Raw genomic sequence first — 12,694 nt, 5'->3', positions numbered from 1 at the left:
TCATTTCCCCTATTTGTCTCTCTATCTTCACTTTCTCCTTCTGTTTGTCCCACTTCCCTTTACACACACACACACACACTTAAACATGTACATTTTTTTCTGAACTACTTGAGATATCAGGTGTCTTTACTCCTAATACCTCAGTGCATATTTCTTAAGAACAAGGTTTGTCTTCTAAATCATCACAGCAGTCCAACATCCATTCATGATCAAATTCTTACCAAAGTGGGTATAGAGGGAACATACCTTAATATAATAAAAGCCATTTACCACAAACCCACAGCAGATATAATACTCAATGGAGAAAAGCTGAAAGCCTTCCCACCAAAATCTAGAGAAGACAAGGTTGCCCACTGTCACCACTTTTATTCAACTAGTATTGGAAGTCCTAGCCACAGCAATCAGACAAACAAAAGAAATAAAAAGTATCCAAACTGGAAGAGAAGAGGTAAAATTGTCACTGTATGCAGATGCCATGATACTATATATAGAAAGCCCTAAGAACTCAACCCAAAAACTACTCAAACTGATCAACAAATTCAGCAAAGTTGTAGGATATAAGATTAACATTCAGAAATCAGTTGCATTTCTGTATACTAACAATGGGATAAATTTGTATATTTGTTTTATAAGTGAAGTAAGTCAGAAAGAGAAAGACAAATACCATGTGATTTCACTTATATCTGGAATCTAATATATGGCACAAATGAACCTTTTCACATAAAAGAAAATCATGGACTTGGAGAATCAAGAGGGAGGGGGAGGGAGTGGCTGGGACTGTGAATTTGGGGTTAATAGATGCAAACTATTGCCTTTGGAATGGATAAGCAATGGGATCCTGCTGTATAGCCCTGGGAACTATGTCTGGTCACTTGTGATGGAGCATGATAATGGGGGAAAAAAGAATGTATACATGTATGTGTGACTGGGTCACCTTGCTGTACAGTAGAAAATTGACAGAACACTGTAAATTAGCTATAATGGAAAAAATAAAAATCATTATAAATAAATAATCACAGCATATTTATCAAAATCATAAATGTAATATTGATACCACACTACCGTCTAACTCCATGATCCATCAATTGTCTTGGTAATGTCCCTTGTAACACCCCTGCCCCGTCCAGGCCCCACTCCAGGAGGACACATTGCCTTCAGTTGTCATATGTTTCCGTTGTCTCCCTTAAATGGAAACAGGTTCTCAATTCTCTTAGTAGTTTTTGACTTTGACATTTTTTGAAGAGTTCAAGCCAGTTATTCAGTAGTTTTCCTGTATCCAATTTATGTGGTGTTTCATCATGCAATTCTGGTTCTGCCTTTTTGACAAGAACACCACGGAAATGGTGGTGAGTCTCAGGAGGTCTTATCAGTAGGCATGTTGTGCTGATCTGTCCCTTAATCGATGATGTGAGCTTCCATCATTTGATTAAAGTGAAGTCCATTGGGTCCTCCCTCAGGAACTTACACTTTGCCCCTCTATATTTCATGAGACTTTGTGGAGAGACGACATTGAAACTATGGAAATAGCTGGCGAGTCTTCAAATTTTTCTAATTTTAGGAAGTGTGATGGTTTTCTAATTCTGTTGTTTCTTCTGTATTTATTAGTTGGCATTCTGCTGTAGGGAAGGGCTTTCTCTCCTCCCCCAGTTTATTTATTCCTTTATTTATTTGCATTAGTATGGGCTCGGTTTTAATTTTGTTCAGTGGTGATAATTCTTATATTTTGATACTTAGAGTGACATAGAGATGGCCAATGCGAGTACCTTCAGGCTGGGTCCTTTTGATAAGCCCTCATCATTCTTTGAGCACTTCCTTATTTTCTGGCACAAAAAGATGCTCCAGATTCATTTTATATCTTCTCTGCCCCAGCCCTGGCATCAACATTTCTCCAAGGAATCCTGGTTCCTTTTCATGGAGAATGGTATTAAAACCCAGACCTGGTGTGTGTGTTTTCAAGGAACTACGTTATGGAATATTACATTGACTAAGTCATTGTGTACTGTATGTATGAGTGTGTGTGCGTGCATGTGCGTGTTTAATGTAACAAGTTTCAAACAGAGGAGCATTTATTTTACATGTAATAATCATAAGTTTTGACAAGAAAGAAATACATTTTTCATTTCACAGTAAATGGCATTACACAGTTTGAGTTCTAAATCATCTTGACATTTATGAAGGAGTGAATGGAAACTAGGGAGCTGAGTGTGTTAAATATAAAGCTATCTTTAACTGTTCTATTAAAAAGCAAAGATTTATTTTCCATCTGTGATCTGAATGTGCCTATTTGTGTTCTCTTCCATGGCAGTGGAATTCCTGTGGAGCCACACGACGGAGAGCATGTGTGTTGGATATATGTCCGCCCAGGATGGGAAGGCCAAGGTAAGTGGAAAAACGGGGGCATAACCTTGAAAACCTTGCAGCCACTGCCTGAATCTCTTTAACTGGCCAAGTGGACACGATGGAATTTTTTTCAGCCTCTCTTGAGCAGTAGCGCTGTGATCTTTATGAGAATCTGATAAAGAATCCCAAAGAAAAATAGCAGATCCTTTTTTGCTTTTGATGATGGAGCAGGGGAGATTAGGAAAGATTAGGAAAAACCTTTTTTTTCTTCTTCTTCTTCCATCTTGTCCTTCTTGGTGCATTGTGAATAAATGGGAAAGAAGAAACTGGGGGCTGGGAAGAGAGTGGGCGTGGCGCTGCCAGCCCGCTAGGGCTGGGTGACTTTGCAGGGACTGTTGGAAGAGCGGAAGGAAACCGAGGCACAGTTAGCTGAGTACCCGAGTCACGTGCTGCGTGTGTGAGAGCAGAAGTGCCTGGCGTGCTTGCAAGGACTGCGTGTTCTGGCACCGCGTCCTCCTGCCAGAGTCAGAGGTCTATGCCCCACGCCTTAGCGCCCTCTCTCGGCGAGTCATAGCAGTCTCATAGAACATTCACACCCCTCCCCTTGAGCTGCTTGGTTTCCCTGTACTCAGGAGGGGTGAGCCTGGGAGTGAAAAACATAAGTCGTGGGTTTATTTTATACTGGCCTCATGTTCTTCTTGTCCATAAAATTTTTAGAAACAGCTGCGGCATGTGATGTTGACTTGGCATTAAAGTTCCTCAATTACAAAGCTGTGAAGTTGGGCAGCCTCTCTCTCTTTTATTTTACTTTTTTAAAGGACATGATTTTATTTGACAGACTTGGAAATGCAAATAAGGAAACTTCTGATATAAATTGATAGAGTTGGAATCATTAGCAAATGAAGGGCTACGTGCAAGAAAGAACTGCTTCTTGCTTATTTGCCACATAGCATCCATCTAGGCAGGCCTCTGAATATTATCCAGGGAGTCAGTAGCATCACAGGGCTTTGTGAGTACAGTGTCCAAGAGCTACACTGGTGAAAATATTCCTGAGGTCGCCCCCACCTTTGTGTCACCCTCCCTGTATCAGTAGATTTATTTCATAAGAGAATGCATGAAGATTGCTTTGTTTTAGAGTAGAGAGGAAAATTATAATTGCTCATTTTAAAAGGCGATTTATGGATTTAGAGCAACACTATTGAAAAGAATTTTCTGGGTTGATAGAAATGTTTCATATTTATATTTACATTGTGTTGTCCTATTGGGTAACTGCTGAGCACTTGAAATATGGCTGGTATGGCTAAAGAACAGAATTTTAAATTTTACTTAGTTTAAATACCCACATGTAGCTAGTGGCCACCATACTGAACAGCACAAACAGCACAGGTTTGAAGAATGAGTGGGAAAGTGGTTATTTACATAAATATTTTCAAAACATTCTTTTCTTCCCAATGGCCTAGTGGTTCTCATATAGGAAATAAGCCTGAAAAGCCACAAGAATCCTTGCCCAAGAATGGCTTGCAACCATTTAAGTTTCACTCACCCCTTACATGTTGAATCAGAACTAAAATTGCTTTTTAGCCAATAAACATGGAGGTGGTGGACTTTAGTACTGAAGCCAGTCTGAAGTATATCTGATGGGTTCAGTCATGTTATTAAGTCCCTTGCATGGACATGTTCTTGTTATCCCTGATGGTGGCCCGTGGAAGACATCTTGCTATTTAACATGAAATATGGGAGTAAAGAGAGTAGAGATTCCTGCATTGAGCCCAAAGATATTTGGCTTCCAGTTGCATCGCTTGACATCTGGTGGACGTAGTTTTCATATTGCTGGTAAATTCTCCAGCTGGTGGTAGTGATGGGCCAACAGATACAGCTGCTCTCTTGCCTCACTTGTAAATTATGTTTTTGACCTTCCTTAGAGAGAGTTAATCCCTCTCCCTTTCTTCCTTCTTTGAGCCTGTGGCTATAAATGCCTTCCCTCCAAAACCAAGAAACCAACCAAACACAAAAATCCTGCAACACTAAAGCCTTGGTTGCTGAATTCTGTTGATCAGAAAAAAAAAAAGAAAAGAAAAGAAAAAAAAAATCACTTTCGTCGTAAAGCCTGGGACTTTATTGTACTGCAAGTGTGACAAAGTTATAAACAAGAAGTTGATCTCAAAAGAGGAAAGGGGGACAAGAGCAAAGTTCATATTCTTTTTTAAGAGGGTAAGCCTTTGGTCTACCCCCCCGCCCCCCTGCTCCTGATTTCTGTGAAAGAACTATTGAATTAGTGGCATCTCCATTCCGCACTATAACTGGTTTGTGAAACATACTCTCACAGGATGTTGCAAACCATGGTAGCGAAATGAGAAAGGAGCTGTCTTTCAAAACTGAAAACAACAACATTTTTTTCCCTAAGTTAAAAGCTATTCCTGGAATTTCCATTGTGGCTCAGTGATTAATGAATCCGACTAGGAACCATGAGATTGCAGGTTCGATCCTGGCCTTGCTCAGTTGGGTTAAGGATCTGGCCTTGCTGTGGCTATGGCATAGGCCGGCGGCTACAGCTCTGATTAGACCTCTAGTCTGGGAACCCCCATATGCCACGGGTGCGGCCCTAGAAAAGACAAAAGAAAAACCAAAACACCTATTCCTGAGAAGTTTCTATTTGATTTTAATTTGCCTTGCTTTCCAAAAATTGCCTTCTTTCTGCTTGTTACCAAACTCAGAAACTAAAACCACCTGGCGATTTGAGCATTTTTTATAAGCTGTGTTTAATCCAAGTTAAGACCTTGAATTAAAGGTCACCTCAAAATCATACTGCTTAGAAAAGCCTGGATAATAACTAATATTGTTATAACCAGAATCCACATATAATTTGAATAAATAGAGGTAGATGCTTTTATAAGTTTCTTTCTTTTTAAAATAGAATGTTCTTGCAGTTATATACCTTAATTTAATTTCTAAACCCCTTCTGTAGCATAAGTTAAAGAGATTTCTTTTTATTGAACCGAAATTAGGGCATTGATACCAATTGGATTTAAAAATCAGATTTCTGGTATTCTACCCACGATAGCAGACAGTTAATGAACAGTTTTTAATAAACACCCAGTGTGCATGGACTACTGTAATAAAAACAGATGTTAAAATTGGCATGGAACTTTTTCAAGTATAATAAATGAAACCTAGTTTTCTTTTACTATGTAGAGGTCATTTTTTATATCATAGTGAAAATACTGTTATAAAAATTCATCCTTGAGGAGGAGCAGGCTATTTTATGGTTTTAAGGTGTTTCCCCACAGATTTCTTATTAGTTGCAGGGAAAAATAGTATGTATGTAATGGAGAAACCAGCCCACAACTTGACTGTGTGATCAAAATTAATGTCACCAGCCAGGGGCAGATGGACAACATGTGCCTTTGGATGTGATAACCTGAGAAAGACACAGCATCACTTTTGCAGTGTCCCATCTGGAGGTGCATAACCTGAATCTAATCATGAGAAAACATCAGACAAATCTAAAATGAAGAACATTCTAGGAAGAAAGAAAAAAAGGACTAGGTTCTTCAAAAATGTCCATGTCATAAAAGCAAGGGCTAAGGAAATGTTTCAGTTTAAACAGTATAAAGAGTCATGACAACTAGTCTAGGCACTAAGTTATCGTAGGCTGGATCCTATATGGGAGGAGAAAAATATTAAAAATGTATTTTTAGGTAAGTTTACAAAATTCAGACATAGATAGTAGAAAATGTTATATCATTTTAAAATCTATTTGTTAAAACCCATACTGTGGGGGAGTTCCCATTGTGGCTCAGCAGGTTAGGAACCTGTGTAGTATCCATGAGTATGCGAGTTTGATCTCTGGCCTCTCTCAGTGGGTTAAAGATCCAGCATTGCTGAAAGCTGCAGCATAGGTTGAAGATGTGGCTCAGACCTGGTGTGGCTGTGGCTGTGGCATAGGCCAGCAGCTGCAGCTCCAATTTGACCCCTGGCTCAGGAACTTCTGTATGCTGCAGGTTTGGTCCTAAAAAAGAAAAAAAAAAAAAAAAGTACTCTGGTATGTAGGGAAATACTCTTACTCTTATGAAATATAAACTGAAGTATTTAGGGGTAAAGGGCTGTAATTATACAATATCTTCCCATGATTCAGAAAATAATATTATGTGGATGGGTCAGTGGATGGATAGGGATAGATAGATAGCATATTACAAAGCAAATGGAGCAAAATACTAGCAATGGTTGAACCTGGATAAAGGATGTATGGGTGTTTCTTGAAATATTCTGTAATTTTCAAATAAAAAATGGTTTAAATATCACCCTTGGATATCATGGCACATTTAATTAGTTCTTTGGGGTCTTGCAGTTGAAATGATTAAGTATTGGAATGGGTGCAACACCAGCAGTTTGGAGCCTGGATTCCGCTCCATCATTGTGTACTGTGTGACTCAGTGTGATCAGTCTTACCTGTTTGAATGCAGATGAGTGGGCCCAGGTTAAGTCCTTCATATGTTGTGGATATTGTATATCTTACGGGCCTTCATCCCTAAATACTTGCTTGTAATTTGCACAATTCTAAATTCTGCATTCCAGATTAATAAGCATCTATGTTGCTGCTCAGTTTTTGGTAAGATTTTTGCAACCCCAAATGTAGTATCTAACATGTTTTGTTTCTATGAAGATGGTTTCTGGGGCTTTGAAAAGAATCTCCATAAGCACAGATGAGATTTCTGAGAGCTTTTTGCTAGGCATAACTTGCTTCTCAAGAAAAGCCATAGGAGGAAGACTTAATATAAAACATAAGGTACACAAGAAAGTGTTACCAAAAAAAGTGAGAAAAAGACTTCCACTTCCAATTAGGATGAAGAAAGTCACAAGAGACTGTTGCTCCTACTCCCAATAATGAGAATGAGTTGGATAGACTATAAAGTCGTAGATTTAAAAAATTATACAAAAGGCTGAATATGCTAGAAAAACTTGAACTAAATTCCAGAAACAGATAGGCCTTTCCTAGGAGAGAAAAAAAGCTCTGATTGCTTCATTCCTGGCAGAGCAGCAGGAAGAGGAGTAAAGCCAATACAGAGTATAAAGAGAAACCAGACAAACTTTAAATAAACTACTTATGGCCACATGTAAACTGGTGTGACAGATTGAAATCCTGAGAATCCCCAGTCACAGGGTGAGTCTTGTACCCACCACCTGTTTTTCCCTCTGTAGCCTTCACCAAGTGAGCACACCAAAGGCTTGGATCAGGGCAAAGAACTGAGAATGACTCATCAGGGTATGTAGGATTTTCACCAAAGGCACAGCAATGGCCAAAAAGAGTCTGGAGGCAGAGCAGATTCCCAAGAGACACATGTTGTGGCACAGAAAGCCAGGGACTGTTATCAAGAGCAAAGAATTCATAAGCAACCAAGACAGTTGGTAGCTGGTCTATAAACAAAGCGAATCTCCCATGGTTAGAATGCTGGCAACTGGATTATAAGACCTGCAAACGTCTCTAGACTGTCACTAAGGCTCAGGTCCCAGACTTCACTGAAGGGAAGTTACTGATCCAGACCTCAAAATACTAGCCAATAGTGAATTAAATCTAAAACCACCACAAAGCCTAGAGTCAGCTCAACTAGAGATTAGATTGACTCCAAATCCAAACCTAGAGGAAGGGGTAGGACATATTTTTAGGGTAAATATTATTTATTTTATATATTATTTACTGTTCTTTTACATACAGTGTTTGTCATGTGATAAAAATGATGAGCCCTGTGAAAAATCAAGAAAATGTGATTTGTGCTAGAATATTAAGAGAAAAATTAGTCAGTGGAAGTTTACCCACAGAAGCCCCAGATGTTGAAATTAGCATAGAAGGACAGTGAAATAAATTATAACTATAAAAAGAAATAATGAGTGGAAATGCAGTTCAATAGCAGTTATCCAAATTTAAGCATAAGAAGGATAATGAAATTAATAAATTGAAAAGGAAGTTTTCATCATGGTGCAGCAGAAACAAATCTGACTAGTATCCATGAGGATGTGGATTTGATCCCTGACCTTGCTCAGTGGTTCAGGGATCCAGTGTTGCTGTGAGCTGTGGTGTAGGTTGAAGACTCAGCTTGGAGCCCCACTGCTGTGGCTGTGGTGTAGGCCGGCAGCTGTAGCTCCAATTTGACCGCTAGCCTGGGAACTTCCATATGCTGAAGGTGTGGCCCTAAAAAGAACAACAACAACAACAAAATACTGAAGAGAAAGTCTGTGACCTGTGGTACTGTGAGAAATGGTCTGAAATATGTGCATTTGTAATTATATAACCAAGGTTCTTACATTGTTCATGAGATAGTATGTTAATATTTGAATATAGTTTGTGATGAGTTGAGGATGCCTATTTCATTTCTAGGGTAACAAATTTAAATATAACAGAAAAGTTAAAGTAAAATAATTGAAGAAGGAACACTCCCAAAGACATTCTATGATGCCACCATCACCCTAATTCCAAAACCAGACAAAGATAACACCGAAAAAGAAAACTATCAGCCAATATCTTTGATGAATGTAGATGCAAAAATTCTCAACAAAATCTTAGCCAACCGAATCCAACAACATATCAAAAAAATCATACACTATGACCAGGTAGGGTTCATCCCAGGTTCACAAGGATGGTTCAACATATGCAAATAAATCAACATCATACACCCCATTAACAAAAGAAAAGTCAAAAATCATATGATCATCTCAATAGATGCAGAAAAAGCATTTGACAAAGTCCAACAATCCCTTCATGATCAAAACTCTTGCCAAAGTGGGTATAGAGGGAATATTCCTGAACATGATCAAAGCCATTTATGATAAACCCACAGCAAATATAATACTCAATGGGGAAAAACTGAAAGCCTTCTCACTCAAATCTGGAAAAAGACAGGGATGCCCACTCTCATCACTGCTATTCAACATAGTTTTGGAAGTCCTAGCCACAGCAGTTAGACAAACAAAAGAAATAAAAGGCATCCATATAGGAAAAGAAGAGATAAAACTGTCACTGTATGCAGATGACATGATACTAGACAAAGAAAATCCTAAGGACTCAACCCCAAAACTGCTTGAACTGATTAATAAATTCAGCAAAGTAGCAGGATATAAGATTAACATTCAGAAGTCAGTCGCATTTCTGTATACCAGCAATGAAATATTAGAAAAGGAATACAAAAATACAATACCTTTTAAAAGTGTACTTCAAAAAATCAAATACCTCAGAATACACCTGACCAAGGAGGTAAAGGACTTATATGCTGAGAACTATAAAACTTTAATCAAAGAAATCAAAGAAGATGTAAAGAAATGGAAAGGTATTCCATGTTCATGGATTGGAAAAATTAATATTGTAAAAATGGCCATACTGCCCAAAGCAATCTACAGATTCAATGCAATCCCTATCAAATTACTCATGACATTTTTCACAGAACTAGAACAAACTATCCAAAAATTTATATGGAATAACAAAAGACCCAGAATTGCCAAAGCAATCCTGAGAAACAAAAACCAAGTTATGCCAAGTCTGGCATAACTTTCCCAGACTTCAAGAAATACTACAAAGCCACAGTCATCAAAACAGTGTGGTACTGGTATCAAAACAGACAGACAGACCAATGGAACAGAACAGACAACCCGGAAATAAACCCTGACACCTATGGTCAATTAATCTTTGACAAGGGAGGCAAGAACATAGAATGGGAAGAAGGAAGTCTATTCAGCAAGCATTGCTGGGAAACCTGGACATCTGCATGCAAAGCAATGAAACTAGAACACACCCTCACACTATGCACAAAAATAAACTCAAAATGGCTGAAAGACTTAAATATACGACAGGACACCATCAAACTCCTAGAAGAGAACATAGGCAAAACACTCTCTGACATCAACATCATGAATATTTTCTCAGGTCAGTCTCCCAAAGCAATAGAAATTAGAGCAAAAATAAACCAGTGGGACCTCATCAAACTGACAGGCTTTTGCACAGCAAAGGAAACCCAAAAGAAAACAAAGAGACAACTTACAGAATGGGAGAAAATAGTTTCAAACGATGCAATGGACAAGGGCTTAATCTCTAGAATGTATAAGCAGCTTATACAACTCAACAGCAAAAAAGCCAATCAATCAATGGAAAAATGGGCAAAAGACCTGAATAGACTGTTCTCCAAAGAAGATATACAGATGGCCAACAAACACGTGAAAAAATGCTCAACATCGCTGATTATAAGAGAAATGCAAATCAAAACTACCATGAGATACCACCTCACACCAGTCAGAATGGCCATCATTAATAAGTCCACAAATAACAAGTGCTGGAGGGGCTGTGGAGAAAAGGGAACCCTCCTGTACTGTTGGTGGGAATGTAAACTGGTACAGCCACCATGGAGAACAGTTTGGAGATACCTTAGAAATCTATACATAGAACTTCCATATGACCCCCCAATCCCACTCTTGGGCATCTATCTGGACAAAACGCTACTTAAAAGAGACACGTGCACCCGCATGTTCATTGCAGCACTATTCACAATAGCCAAGATATGGAAACAACCCAAATGTCCATCCACAGATGATTGGATTCGGAAGATGTGGTATATATACACAGTGGAATACTACTCAGCGATAAAAAGGATGACATCATGCCATTTGCAGCAAAACGGATGGAACTAGAGACTCTCATACTGAGTGAAATGAGCCAGAAAGACAAAGACAAATACCATATGATATCACTTATAACTGGAATCTAATATCCAGCACAAATGAACATCTCCACAGACAAGAAAATCATGGACTTAGAGAAAAGACTTGTGGCTGCCTGATGGGAGAGGGAGAGAGTGGGAGGGATCGGGAGCTTGGGGTTATCAGATACAACTTGGAACAGATTTACAAGGAGATCCTGCTGAGTAGCATTGAGAACTATGTCTAGGTACTCATACTGCAACAGAACAAAGGGTGGGAAAAAAATGTATAAATGTAAGATTAACTTGATCCCCATGCTTTACAGTGGGAAATAAAATAAAATAAAATAAAAATTTTTAAAACTGAAAAAAAAAGTGAAATAATCAGTACAAATCATAACAGGAAGTACTACAAAATACTCATTTATGCCAAATATGGTAGGAAAAGAGAGAAAAACAAAGAATACATGAGACAAACAGGAAACAAATACTAAAAGTCTTAAACTCAGCCATATCAATAATTGCATTAAATGTGAATAAACTAAACACTCCTTTTAAACTGAAGAGATTTTCAAACTGAAAAGAAAAAAACCCTGAATACCCAACTATATGGTGTTTTTAAGAAATGAACATTAAATGTTTAAAAAAAAAAAAAAAGGCTCAGGGGTTCTTGCTATGGCACTGTGGGTTAAGAATCTATAGCTTGGCGGGAGGCATAACTCTTCCAGACTTCAGGCAACATTTCAAAACCACAGTAATCAAGACAGTGTGGTACTGGTATTAAAACAGACATACAGACTGATGTAACGGAATAGAGAACCCAGAAATAATCCCAGACACCTACAGTTAATTAATCTTCGACAAAGGAGGCAAGAATATAAAATGGGAAAAAGACAGTCTCTTCAGTAAGTGGTGCTGGGAAAACTGGACAGCCATATGTAAATCAATGAAACTGAACACACCCTCACACCATGCACAAAAATAAACTCAAAATGGCTGAAAGACTTAAAGGCAAGACAAGACACCATAAAACTCCTAAAAGAGAACATAGGCAAAACATTCTGACATCAACAGTACAAATGTTTTCTTAGGTCAGTCTCCTGAGGTTGCAGAAATAAAAACAAAAATAAACCAATGGAACCTAATTAAACTGACAAGCTTTTGCACAGCAAAGGAAACCATTAAAAAAACAAAAAGCCTATGGAATGGGAGAAAATAGTTTCAAATGATGCAACTCACAAGGACTTAATCTCTAAAGTATACAAACAACGTATTCAACTCAACAGCAAAAAAACCCAACAACCCAGTTGAAAAATGGGCAAAAACCTGAATAGACCCTTCTCCAAAGAAGATATACAGATGGCCGATAAGCACATGAAAAAATGCTCAACATCCCTGCTTATTAGAGAAATGCAAATCAAAACTACTATGAGGTACCACCTCACACCTGTCAGAATGGCCATCATTAACAAGTCAACAAATAACAGATGCTGGAGAGGGTGTGGAGAAAAGGGAACCCTCCTATGCTGTAAATTGGTACAACCACTATGGAAAACAGTGTGGAGAAAACTAAATATAGAGCTACCATATGACCCAGAAATCCCACTCTTGGGCATATGTCCAGACAAAACTTTCCTTGAAAAAGATACATGTTTGAGTTCCTGTCGTGATTCAGT

The 12,694-nt window shown here is 38.4% G+C and overlaps 1 protein-coding gene across 35 annotated transcripts in view; it reads left to right on the top strand.

Annotated features, from left to right (window-relative positions):
- The window catches only part of TASP1 (taspase 1), a 392,837-nt gene that overhangs the window by 208,672 nt on the left and 171,471 nt on the right, over positions 1–12,694 (top strand). For 34 of the 35 annotated variants that reach the window (XR_014831932.1, XR_014831935.1, XR_014831943.1 and 31 more), the window contains one exon: positions 2,306–2,379. Coding sequence is in view for 22 of the 35 variants with exons in the window: in XM_085003107.1 (XP_084859233.1) it covers positions 2,306–2,379 (74 nt within the window). In the remaining 13 variants the exon portion in view is untranslated. Of the gene's footprint in view, positions 1–2,305; positions 4,357–12,694 lie in introns of those variants that run through there. The other variant, XR_014831937.1, reaches the window with a different exon arrangement.

This window comes from Sus scrofa, chromosome 17 (assembly GCF_054392235.1).
Source record: "Sus scrofa isolate SSC_HxYL_T2T_F1_AM1 chromosome 17, Sscrofa_HxYL_maternal_Yorkshire_Landrace_v2.0, whole genome shotgun sequence".
Lineage (NCBI taxonomy): Eukaryota > Metazoa > Chordata > Mammalia > Artiodactyla > Suidae > Sus > Sus scrofa.
This window is presented reverse-complemented; position numbering and strand designations above follow the sequence as displayed.